The 13,887-nt window shown below is 35.6% G+C and overlaps 1 protein-coding gene across 1 annotated transcript in view; it reads right to left on the bottom strand.

The window, feature by feature from the left end:
- GRB10 (growth factor receptor bound protein 10) overlaps positions 1-13,887 on the bottom strand; it is a 233,563-nt gene that overhangs the window by 172,372 nt on the left and 47,304 nt on the right. The window contains exon 3 of the mRNA XM_007500399.3: positions 13,551-13,648. Coding sequence (XP_007500461.2) covers positions 13,551-13,601 — 51 coding nt within the window. The 5' untranslated portion in view covers positions 13,602-13,648. The remainder of the gene's footprint in view (positions 1-13,550; positions 13,649-13,887) is intronic.

The following is a 13,887-nucleotide window of genomic DNA, read 5'->3' as shown; positions in this document are numbered from 1 at the left end:
ACTATTGTTACAGCCTCACAGGAGGGCACTCCCTGACCCATACTCTGTGATTCTCTTCTCTCTTCCTCATTCATCAAACTTCCTCTCCTATCACCAACTACCTGGAGTTCTCCTTCTGGCAAAAGCAAAGCAACTGCAAAATGCTTGGTTTACTGAACTGTCCAATTTGCCTACCAAAAGGTTATGTGGGTGACGGGTTGAAACATCACTCTCAATTCCAACTGGTTTACAAAGTGTAAAAAAGCAGGAATTTTTAGAAAAATTGTAGAGTCGTTATAGAGAAGTCCAAAGAGATAATGAATGTATATTGTTTTATAAATCACAAAATACTATATAAATGTTAGTATCATCATTATTATTATTACTACTATTGACGAATTTTATCTCATCCAAGTTCTTAACTGACCAGGAAGGATGTGAGAGGTAGAGAAAAATAAATGCAGTTTATTTAGGATGTATGAATATATAATATATAAATATAAATAAAAAATATAATATATAAAAAATAAAATAAATTCATTTTATAAATATGTATAAATGTGTATTTATATTTATAATATATTGTATATTTATACATTTATCAATATATTTTCTTACCCAAAATTTCAGGGCATCTTATGGGGGACATAACTATTACTCTTCCATCAGCCAAATGACTACCCTTTCATTCAAATATAGGTTCTTCAGTAGTGGAGAAACCTTTGTGGTTCAGTGAAAAGAACACTGAATTTGAAACAAAAGGACCAGGACTCAATTCCCACCTCTGCTCCTTACTAACTGGGTGGCCTTGGGTGAGTCATTCATATGACCACTCTTGGCCCAGTTTCATAAACTAAAATTGTGAAGCTGATGACCTCTATGGTCCCTTCTCGCTTTTAATGTGCAATCCCATGAAATCCATTAGCATGAGAAAGAAAGAGACAGAGACAGAGACAGAAAGAGACAAAATAGCTAACATTAATGATAATTCAGACATTCTCTGGAACTCAAGATGTCATGAGACTTTACTGGAAATATAGCCAAAGTGACTAAAAGTTAAAAAGGAGGAAAAATTCAATTTCAGTAGTAATAATGGAATACTCAGAATATTTCCTTTTTTCCTTAAGGGTCAATTTTCGGAGAAAGTCAATTAAGTTGATATAATATCCTGTCAACCTCATCTACTTATAATTTCCAGTACTTTTTTCTTTTTCTTCTCTCTTTTCTTTTCAAAAAGTGCCAACACTGCTTTATTTTTTTTTTTAAAGCATCTCCCTAAACTGTACATAAGTATTTACTGTGCTCTGGGGAAACTGCCAACATGACGTTATTTACTGTATGACTAATATGCAGTAATGAAGCATAAATGGACAACTATTTACTTGTGTTAATCACCAAAGAGCTTTCCAAAAGCTGTGGCCTCGAAGCCCTATTTCCCCCACACACACCATGTCCATTTGCCAAAAATCTGCTCCCTAAGAGGCAAATGTGCAATCCTCAAGTGAAAGCCAGCAAATGAAAGTCACAAGTCATTATTTGCCTAAAATGTTCTTTCAAAAAAATGTTTTCGAATTGTTTCCCAGTTAAAAGGGCTTGTACATTCCATTTAAGGTCTTTCCATAAACAAGCCTAATACTCAAATCTTAAGTGCCTGAAAATTATTGAAATACTTTTAATACTTTAAAGACAAACCATTATAACTAAGGAAATGAAGCAAAATCATTTCATTCTTCAATTACTTTCTCTTCCTAGGAAAAAGGATTTTGATCCACATTTTTCCTCTTCCAAGTAAGTTCCTTTTTTCCCCAAAAGTAATTATCCTGATCTTCACCAATCAAAACTTATTTTCTACTTAAGCCAGATCATTTTTCTCCCTCTGAATGTTGGATGTATGCATACAGTGCATGTTGTACTGTTTCTTTTATAAACATAAATAACTGAAGTTTTTATGCCACCCAACCTTAGGGAAAAAAATTCAGACAGTCAGCCCTTTATCCAGCATGAGGAACAGAGTGTTCTGATTAATTGACTCTATTTGCAACTAGAATTAATGTGTATAAATTATAGGAGGATTCATTTTCAAAGAATTAAGATGTAAAATATAGCAACTGAAATTACATACATAACTAGCAGTCACATAGTACTTTAATGTTTGCAAACTGCTTTACAAATATTATCCCATCTGAATTTCACAACAGCCTTGCAAGAAAGGTACACTTACTATCCTTATTTTATAGATGAAGAAACTGAAGACGAAAAAGGTTAAGTGACACGTCCAGGATTACACAATAACTTAGTGCCTGAGGCTGGAGTTGAACTCAGATTCCCTGTTTGGAAGGATCATCGTCTACCTATCTATAAGTCTACCTATCTATAACTCAATTCTATTCATCCATGAAGGCTCGTTCTTAAGAAAGCCTTCTCCAGCTATTGCAGACCACTGATTTTTCTTGCCTCTACATTCTTACTGCCCCTGTGTTGGGCACAGTACAGCTGTCTATTCCTCATTTTCCATTTCATGTTAGTATCAAGGTTAATTAACTCCCCTTTTCTCTTGGGAATTAAAGGAACTTGCTCATGGTGGCACAATGTGAACCAAGATCTTGACTTCCAAGTTTCTACTTATTATATATTGTCTTTAGATATATAAGTTAATAGAGATTTATAAATTTGACTGAATGTATTAATAAGTGTATTTCTGAATATCAAATTAGTGATAGTCTCCAAATCTACAATTTAATCTCACACTAACTTGATATCTTAATTGCCCTATTTTCAGTTCCTATTTTTATAACCATTATAATATAAATATGCAAATAACATAAGTTAAATATAAATAAATCATAATATAAATATAATCATTAATATAATTAAATATAAATTAAAATAACAATTAAATATAATCATTTCATAGTACTTTACATTACTCTAGACTTTGTTTTGCTCAACTAGCAATAAATAAAAGTTTTATAAGTAAATAATAAGTAAAGTTTTAAACAATTTGGTTATTGAGTATGTCTTTCCTCTTCAACAATCTCCCATATATCCTTAATATTATTTTGTAGAGAGGCAGCTTAGTGCCTTGGTAGATTGAGTCAGGTCTCATAAAAGAAGGTCCTGGGTTCAATTTATGTGACCCTGGGCAAGTCACCTAAGCTCGATTACCTTTACCACTTTTCTGCCTTAAAAATGGATCCTTAGTGTTGATTCTAAGATGGAAGGTAAGGAATTCTATAAAAAAATTCTTTTTCAAGTAATGTATCTCATATATACATAATTCTATTATCTAAAGTTTCTACATGTAGAAGTTTCTATATCTACTATATGTAGGGGTGGGGTTTAAACTTTTAAAAAGGGCCTATGATATCTTTGGGTTAATTATATTCATTTTTATTTCAAACTTCGGTAAAGGTAGCTCCTTTGAGATTTCAGCTATTTCCCCGAGTTTCCTTTTCCCAACCCTTAAACTACAAGTTGGGAAGTTGGGAACAGCTTCCTTTTTTACTTCAGAGACAGGCCCTGTACCTAATTTCACTATTTAAATATGCAAAGAAATTAGGTTTAGCAGGTAAAATGTCTTAATTTTTGCAAAGGAGTACTAAGACATAATGAAAAGGTGTTTTTTTTAATTTGTCTGCCCCCCAAAATAAGTGATTTCTGTGAAACATTAATTCCCATGATCCTTCAAATTAAATAGCTGGCCCTTGAATAAAAAAGGAAGGAGAAACAAAACAGCACCCCGTATCATTGCTTTTATTAACTGAAAAATAAATGTATCTCTCCCCTGTGTGCTAGTTCTTTTAGATCCTTCTCCCCACCCTCACCCACCAAGTAGGGATCTCTTGGTAATATTGTTTCTCTCAAGGAGCCTAGGAATGATGTTTGATTCTTTTTTCTTAATTTTTAAAAAATATCTAACAGCTGTGTACCATAACAACAATTAAGTTATTGCATGGTGATTTACAGTTTTATAAACTTTCTTTTGCATATATTAATTTCTTTGATCCTCACAACAGTCCAGTGCGATAAGCAGAAGGATTATTTCCCCTTTTTCTTTAAAAAAAAAAAAAGTTCCTTATAGACATATTAACCATAGTCACACAGACATTAAGGAACAAAGTCAGGACTGGAATCCAAGTTTCCTGACTACTCTTTTGTTGCTCTAGACACCCAATAAATAAAAGTGGAATAAATGAAAGCACAAATTAATTGAATGAATTAATCCGCCCATATAGATACCAATAATTGGAATAGGATGTGTCTTGTCCATCTGTCATAATTACTGCACAGAGTAGGGCATTTGGAATGAGGCTAAGTGAGCCTCCCCATAGCTTTAAACATTTCACTGATAAACTCTTGGTTTGAGTGTTTTATCATGACTCAGTGGCCAGATTGCTTCACTGGTGGTCAGGAAGAAGCAGATTTTATTCTTGCCTCTCATCTGTAAAATGGGGAGACTGGTACCCACATCTCTGGTCCCTGCTCCACTGCAGTAATTCTGAAGCTCAAATGAAAGAATGTGAAGAATTTTGCAAAAAAGTCCAGCACAGTATTTCAGTGGTTATTAAAATCATTAGCATAATAATTTTCATCTTGTTTAATGGAGTTCCGACAGAAATGGTTTGAGACAGATTGTTTTCCAGATGTTATTCCTTCATATTTCAAGTCCCATATACTCCTCTCACAGTTGGGATTTGTTATTAGTTGATTATTACATTCTCATCTTTTTCTATGGGGTTTAGTTAGGAACAGTCCTGGGACAAGCTGCTATCTTTCTCTAATCCTTTTATAACAAATGTGCTAGAGAATATTGCACAGGTGCATAAAATAACTCTACTTGCAGATGAATTCAAAATATGATGGAAGTTCTTCCTCTATAGGCATCCTCTGAAAGCATCCTCTGCCCAACTGTGCTTAAGAAATGTTTACTGAATAACTGACTGATTGATTGACCTCCAGTCGCAAACATAGTAACATCTCATCCTCTTCCCACCACTTTGATTTCCTCTGCTAATTCTCTATACTTTGAAAGTTGTTCATTGCAGACAGCATGGAGATTGGATGTCTGGTATGCAATATTTTTAAAATCTTGTTCTTCAATGTTTGTAGATGGGTGTTACGTCCAGCCAACTGTGAACAACTATTTAGTCTGTGATAATGATCCATTTCTAGTCGAATTTTCTAGTTGGATTAATTTGAATATGTTGAGGTCTCTGTTTCTGTTTTATGAATATTTATCATCGCTTGGCTTCATCATCATCATCATCATCATCATCATCATCATCATCATCATCATCATCATCACTATTCCAAACTATATTGAAATAGTTAAGGAAAATAGGGAGCTATTCTGTATTTCCCATGTATGGGGTCCAAAAGCGATAAAGATGTGAGAAAGGGAAAAATTTTTCACTAGTACATCAACTTCTACTGTGGAATCTGTAAATCAATGAGTATTTCAGCCTTACAAATCCAACTGTTAAAGGGCTATGTGAACAGCGTGTATCATGCAAGAAAATTAGGTTCTCATGGCAACATCCACTGGTGTTCATTCCTTCTGGAAGGACAGATGGCAGCCCTGTCAGAACACTCCTGCACATTATAGAATTTCTTTAGGAAAACAGATGTATATGACATTAACATCCCTATGAGGTGTTGGGAGTCTTTCATCTCTAAGAACTGCTGTAATTAAAATAACTAAAGTCCTGGGGAGATGCCAAAGAAATCAACAAACAAAAAGATGCTTGGATGTGGGAATACCACCCAACAAATGCCAAAGATGAAGCTGCAACTTGGTCCTGTGAATGATGGCAAGAAGTGAGAAATGTGGCATGAGCTTGTACTCAGCTTTGGCATGAAGCTGGAGCCCAGCACCTCTGAACCATACCTGTCTCCCCTGCAAAATCCAAAGGGACACGAGCCATCAAGCCTTACCAAAGGGTAAATGCAGCTAAAAATGTGCAATCTGGACAAAGGAAGTGAGATTTCTCTTCGATCTTGAGTGTTCAGCATTTCACACATTCATTTTTTCTTTTAATAATTTCTAAAGAACTGGACTGATTTAGACCCAATCTGATTTGCTCACGTGGGTTTCACAGGTTCAAAGGGTAGAAAAGAAAGAGATCTCAGAGATGATCTACTCTGAGCCCTTCATTTCACTATTGAGGAAACAGAGGCTCAAGGATAGTTAAGCGCAGCTTGCTTGTGGGCACACGGGTACTGAGCTTCAGATTGAACTTGTGGTTTTTTGCCTCCAAAATCAGGGTTCTTTCTTACTTTCTCATTAGTATATATCCAGGCACATTCTGAGATCTATTTGTGGTTAAGTGTACCTGTACTCAAACCAGTTAAAAATCTTCATTTCCAAAATCTATTTAAATTTTGATTTAAATGTTCAGTTCTATTCTGTTTAGGAGATAAGGATTCTTTAAGAAATCTCAGTCTTAGTCAATTGCATCATAGTAATAGGCAGTTTTTGTAGATGGCTCTGGGGATGGAATCAGGTCTGGAGAGGCTTGAATTAGATCATGATCACAGACTAAAGAATTGCTCACAATTGGATGGACATAACATTGATTCACAAAAATTAAAGATCAAGATTTTTTAAATATTGCATACTAAATTTCCAATCTCCATGTTATCTGCATTGAACAACTTTCCAAGTATAGAGAATTAGCAGAGGAAATTGGAATATAAAAGGTCCCAGGTTCAAATCAGTCTAAAGAGCCTGCTTAATTCTGTGGCCCTAGGCAAGTCACTTAACTCCAAAGGCTTAGTCCTTTCAGCCTTGGAACTGATACTAAGTATCAATTCCAAAACAGAAAGTAAGGGCTTAAAATTTTTTTTTCAGCTTCTCCACTTCTCTTAATACCCTAACTAGAAGCTTAAAGAGATGGATATTTCCAGTCCAAAAGCAAGGCTGTCATAGCCTGGTGCATGGTAGGCAGTCAATAATTACTAGATTATTATATTAAATAATTTTAAAATAATTTAACAAATTTTATTAAATAATTATTACTAATTACTTTAAATCAAAAATAGCAAAAACAAGCTTTATTGGACTGGAGAGAATCTAGTCACAAAGGGTTTTAAAGCTTCCAAGTCTCTTTCTTCCAAGTTCTCTTCTTCCAGGATGGAGGGCAGGAAGGTTAAAAAGGCCAACTAAAGCTTTCCCTGTGATTAGCTCAAGCCCAGGCAAAATGAATAGGCCATCTGTGACTAGGACAAAGGGAAAGAAACTGCCCATGGGCTTTGAATCAAGCACAAAGACTGAGGCTAGAAATACTCCCTCCTCCCCCAGCCCCCCACTCTGGAAGGGCTTCTGACTTTAAGCCAAGATTGGAGGTGAGCTGATAAAAGAAAAGTAAGGGAACTAAAATAACAGACCTCAGAGGCCATCCAGTCTGAACCTTTTTATGTTACAAATGAAGAAACTGAGGCCAGGTTAAGTGGCTTGCCCGGATTCAGAAAGAATTGAAGTAGGGAAGCCAGGATTCAAACCCATGATTCTCTGACTCCAAATCCATTCAAATTTGTCTTTGCTGCACAAGAAAAAAGGAGCCTGGATGCTGAAGCTGGGAACAGGGGGATGAACACAATAGAGAGAGGATTAGCCAAAATCCACTGAAATCCAGGAAAGTACCTAAGAGCAGGTGAATCTTGAGTTGGATGGGGCGGACAGAAGGGAGAATGTCTACATGCAAAGCTGATTTGTGTCAGTAACTCTATAAAATCCCAAACTGACTGGACCCTCACAAGGCAGATTTATCATGTGAAATTGTAGCCTTCTTCCCATTAGTCTATGATCAAAAGCTTCAATGAACACCAAGAAGCAAATAGTATAAAGAATAAGGATCATGATTTTATTGCGGTTCTACAGGGATTCTTAACCTGAAGTCCATTACTTTGGGTTTTTTCTTTTTTATTTCTAAATTTTGGTAACTATGTTTGGATATAATTGTATATAATTTTATGCATTTGCAAATATTTTGAGGAATTCATAGACTTCAGATAGCCAAAGGGGTCCATGGCACAAAGACAATTAAGAGTACCTATTATAAAAGAATCTCAGGTGAAGAAAATCCCTTTACCAATTCAAGTCAGCATTATACCTGCAACTTATACTTTGGGAGAACTTTTTTTTTTTTTAATCCTTACCTTCTGTCTTGGAGGCTCCAAGGCAGGAGAGTGACAAGGGCTAGGCAATGGGGAACAAGTGACTTGCCCAGGGTCACGCAGCTGGGAAGTGTCTGAGGCCTTATTTGAACCCAGGATTTCCCATCTCTAGGCCTGGCTCTCAATCCATTGAGCTACCCAGCTGGCCCTGGAGAACTTTTAAGGTATTCTGAGGGTTTACTTGCTCAAGTTCAATTCCTAGGATCCTTCTCCATTTACAATGCCAGATTATAACATGCCATATGCACACATAGAATATGTTATATTTTATATTAAATATATATTTATATTATATAAATAAAATAATATGAGGAGCAAAACATAAAAGTCCACTTCTGTTGGCCCTCCTCTATCCTCTGAATGAAGGGCTGCAATAATTTCCTTTATAGAAGTCATATATTGGACTTTTGGGTTCATTTCAATGACATAAAACAAGATGTCCCTGCACAGATACTCGCTGGTTCCCCACTAAAACTACTTTCCTGTCTCCTTTTGTGAGTTTTCTTGCTCTCCTCCACTCTCCCACCCCACTATTAGATTGTAAGCTCCCTAAGGACAAAAACAGTCTTTCTTTTTATTAAGTGTATCCTAACACAATGCCAGTCATATAGTAGGAGCTTAAAAAATGTTTATTGAAATAGATTGGATAGTCCCAGGTTCTTGTCCTGGAATTCACAATTTAACTTTCTTGTCCTTCATGAAAATATTTTTTTAACTCTGCAAAATGTTAATCCATAAAGGCTTAGAAGAAATAATTTTCTTTATCCATGAGGCACTGAGGTTTGATTTAATTCAACCAATTATTGAATGTCCAACTTAGTGCAAACCTGCTGAAATTAAGCCACCTGCCCTCAAGGAGCTTCTATTCTATTGGAAGAATATTTACTAGCTTGACACGTTTCTATGTAATTCCTCTCCAAATATTATTGCCCAGAATTCTCCTACCATCTATATGCCTTTGCACAGGTGGTCCCCATCTCAGAAACGCACTCCTTTGTCATCTCCATCTCTTAGAATCCCTCATTTTCTTCAAAGCTCAGAACAAACGACACCTTCTGCAAGAGGTGTTTCCTGATATTTGCCCCAACAATTACCAGTATTTTTCCTTAAAATCCCAATAATTTTGGAAAAATTGTAATGCCAATAATTGTTTGTCATTTTATATATACTTGCATATGCACTTCTCTCTTTGGATAGGATGTAAGCCTCATAAGAGCAAGGGATGCTTCATTAATGTCTTAATCACAGTATCTAGTATCAATTGGTCACTCAAACTAGATGATGACTATCTTGAAATGTTATGGTTGTGCCAAATGTGAAAACAGAGTTATTTTCTAATTGCACAAGTTTTAGGTAAAAGGATATCATCACAGTCAAAATTTTCAAGTGTTATCAAGACTATTCCAGCAATATCCTGGAATACTACATGACCAATGTTACTGGAATTCAGGACAAAAGGGGGATATGGCATGCACACTGCAAAAAAAAAAATTGTAATATTAGAAATTTCCATTTTCATTGTTGTCTTCATTCACTCTCAAGTTATGTAAAAAGTGAGTAGCTTGATGATAAAAGAATATATTGTATATTGTCATTTTAAAAAAAAGCCCTTAACTTCTATCTTAGAATCAATACTAAATACTGGTTCCAAGAAAGAAGAGCAGTAAGGGCTAGGTAATTGGTGTCCAGTGACTTGGCCAGGGTCACAAAGGTAGGGTATGTCTTTAGTCTACATTTGAACCCAGGATCTCTAGACCTGGCTCTCTGTCCACCAAACCACCTCACTGCCCCTTATTTTATAATGTTTTTTTCCCTTTTTTTTTTAAACCCTTACCTTCCGTCTTGGAGTCAATACTGTGTATTGGCTCCAAGGCAGAAGATTGGGAAGGGCTAGGCAATGGGGGTCAAGTGCCTTGCCCAGGGTCACACAGCTGGGAAGTGTCTGAGGCCAAATTTGAACCCAGGACCTCCGGTCTCTAGGCCTGGCTCTCAATCCACTGAGCTACCCAGCTGCCCCCTATTTTATAATGTTATATGTTTTATAAAGTGCTTATTGCTTCATGAAAATCATCTGAAGCAGATAAGTAGCATCTTCCCTTTTCAAATGTGGAAATTGAGATTCAGAGACATTAAACAATGTTCTGATAATCACAGAGCTGATCAGGTATCAGAGTGAGAACTTAAATATTTTCTGAATTCTAACTCAGATTCTCCAACTCCAGATTTAATACACTGTGCCCAATATCACAATACCTCTCCACATTTCTTACTAGACCTATGTCTTACACGGTAATTCACAAAATTTATTTTTTGAACCACTTCAAATGATCCTCCCTTGAAATGGACGGAAAGGATCACAGGGTCCATTAACAGTTAATCAGGTGCATTCACCCACTTCGCTCTGCTCACTGCCAATCTTAACACATTAATCAAAGTAATTGGAAGCAATTTTGGTCCTTCCATCCTTTAACCTCTATGTAAAATGTTAAATATTAAAAGCCAAGCCACACATCTTATCTGCGCTGCGATTAATACTGAGTCAATTTAATTATTTAAGCACCCATGTATTTAAGAGTGAGGAAGTCATTTTTCAACAGAAAAGTCTAGGGAATATCTATAATTGTTGTTACAACGACAGATTGCACAAGTGGGGAACCTCAATGTAAATCATCTCATTTTCTGAGAATTTCTGGAACTGTGATCTGATTTTCCAGGAACAGATGACAAAAGCTGCCAACTCATAGGACTAGATTTTTACTAGAGCTAGAAAATTCAGAAAGGGCTCTTAAAAGCCACTAAGAAGTGCTCCTGAATTCCTCTCCACATGTCCTCCCTCTACAAAGAAGACTGTTTCCAAGAGAATGACAGCCTGAAACAATTCCTTGGTATAGGGGAAAGAGAATCTTGGATAAACAGAATCTTTGGTGATTCGAGAAGTAAATTCGAGTAGCTAAAAACAATTTCGTTCTGTTCAGCCCTTTAACCTACTTTGCTGCTCTTTCTGGCACCAACATGACATTTTAAATGTCATTGGAGAGTTAGAGAGAGAATAAAAAAGGATCAAATCAACAAGTGTCATAGCATCATAACAAACTGGGTGATGAGGCAATAATTCACTCTTTCAGAAGTAAAATGGTTTGTCCTTCTTGGTTGAAAATGATACCACTCAAGTAGTTTTCAGGAAAGCTTCTACCAATCATGCTTTGCTAGTAGTGATAAGACCTTCCCAGAATCTCATCTAGAACCCTTGTGACCCATACCTAGCACTGAGGCAAGGCTTAAGATAAATTTAGACAACATTAAGGCTAAGATCGGTAGCCAAACTAATGAAACTAACCAGAACCTAATGCTTTAAGGGAAAGAAAAGGAATTTTTAAATAAAAGCATAAGACATAAGATAGCATGCACCTTAAAATCACAAAGACACAGTCCAGGTCCAACCACAGAAAAAACATATCCTCAAAAAACACACCAAGTAGATCAACTCCACCCTCAAGCATTATATAAAGTAGCTAATAATTCAATTTTGTCTCAGCATTAAAGATTTAAGATAATCAAGATTAAAATAAATGTCTAATCTTCTATTTGTGTACAAGCCTCATTTCTCCTATTAGATGATAAACTCAAAGAGAGCAAGGAATCTACTTTTTTTAATTTTATACTTCAAAGGTTCTGATGCAGTGACTTGAGCACAGTTGATATTCAACATATCCTCAATGAATTCGTTATCTGAGACAGATGACTGTTGGGAAAAACAGCCCCCCTCTTTTTACACTTTGAGAAAGTTACTATCACTTTTTAAGGAAATGTGTGAATCTATTTCAAAGAAATAATTTTTTTAAAACTATACCTGAAATATTTTCTGCGGTTATCACTTTGAACCTAAAGACAGACACAATTTAGATAAGGAAATAAAATTTAGCAAAGGGTTGATAACTAGTCATTATTAAATACTGGCTAGATGCCAGACCCTAGACTAGCCAGAATGATATTAACCCCAAGGTGAAATAGGATCTATCTTCAGAGAGGGGAAAAAAGAAAAAAAAGGAAAAAAGGGATGAGTGAAAAGCATCAGGATTAGGCTATTTGGAAATATGATGGTCAAGGAAAGATTCAAACCAAATTCATATGATCTTTAAACTGCAGTTATTCAAGAAACCTCAGAATACCAGGAGACACCCCTGAAGTCTAAAAAAGAACCTTCTATAACAAGATCACAAATTTTAAGAAGTGATAAAAATGGAAATCAGCAAATAGACAAGAAGATTTCATAGTTATTCCCATGACTATTTCAAAATAATAAATTATTAAGAGAAATTAGAGATTGGGGAATACGTCCTCAACCCATTAAAGTCGCCATAAAGGAGAATTTTGGTCTCCTACAAAATACTTTTGGTGCCATAATCAGAGGCAGGAAGCTGGTCTAGATAGCTAATGAGATTTGGGTTGTTTCTTATATTCCATCACCCAAGCCAATTTCTCCAAAATGCTTTAATCATTTCCAATTAGAAGAATACAAAAGTCAACTTTTGCTAACTCTAAAGCAAAAATCAATTTCTTACTAAACTTCTTTCTTTGGGCTTCCTTGCAACTTAAGCTGAAGCTTCTCAGAGAATATTTCAGTATCACACTGTAAGAAATTATTTCCCACCTCCAATTATGGTACTGGAGAGATGATTGTCCTGTATCGACTTCATTCAGAAAACTAAGTTGTTTTTTTAAAATTTCGTCTCTGCAGTTAAAACCACCCAAGTACAGAGAAATATTTATAGTAGGACTTTTTGTAACAGCAAAGAATAAAGTAGATGCCCTTTGATTTGAGAATGACGAAGCAGAATGTAGAACAAAAATGTAATGGTCCAAATGATGAAGAGAAAGTAGAAGAAAACTCATGTGAGAACCGATGCAAAAGGATTGATAAGCAAATGCAGAAAAGTAGTATGTACAATGACTTTAACAAAGAAAATGGAAACAATGACAATAATTGAAACTAAAAGCAGTGAAATGATGAATAACCAAGCTTGGTTCCAAAGAGAGGAGTCTATGGGTATTGAACCTTTTTTAGATATGTTGTTTACTTTTCCTGAAAGGTTTTTCCTTCTCTATTTTTTAAAATTTTTGTTAGAAGGGATGGTTTTCTGGAAATGAGAAGGGAGAGGACATATTTGGAAATATGGATGATCACACATGTGATACTGACTTCTTTTAAAGCCAAGAAAAGGGCTGGGTCATGGCAAGACATGGCTTCTCTTTTCCACTAATCAACTTTTTCTGTATTTCCATGCCAGAAATTTCCTTTGTCCCAAACTAGAATTTATTGTTGGTTAATTTCATTTTTTATTCGCCCCAAAGCCTCATGTGACAGGATTTCACTAGGACAGCACAAGCACCCATACCTGGTAATACGGATGGTGCAAAAAGGAATCCGGGCAGCCAGCTAAAGCCATTGGTTCTTTCTTGCTTTCTTCAAATTACATTTATTGTGGTACAGCACCTGCAACAAAGACCAATCATTAGAATATGAGGCCAAAAAAAAGCTTATGCTACTTGCTACTCCTGAAAAATTTCTATATGGGGATAATAAAATCTCCTGCACGTCCTACCTATCTCAGGCTTTGAACCCAATATATCTCTCATTAATCTAAAGCAAGTAGAGATTTTATTCAAGGATTACACATTAAATCATATATATCAGAGCAGAGACTCTTAAGCTGGAGGTAACCTTTTTTGTTT

Source organism: Monodelphis domestica, chromosome 7, assembly GCF_027887165.1.
Source record: "Monodelphis domestica isolate mMonDom1 chromosome 7, mMonDom1.pri, whole genome shotgun sequence".
Classification (NCBI taxonomy): domain Eukaryota; kingdom Metazoa; phylum Chordata; class Mammalia; order Didelphimorphia; family Didelphidae; genus Monodelphis; species Monodelphis domestica.
The sequence above is the reverse complement of the archived record's forward strand: the minus strand, read 5'-3'. Positions and strand labels throughout refer to the sequence as shown.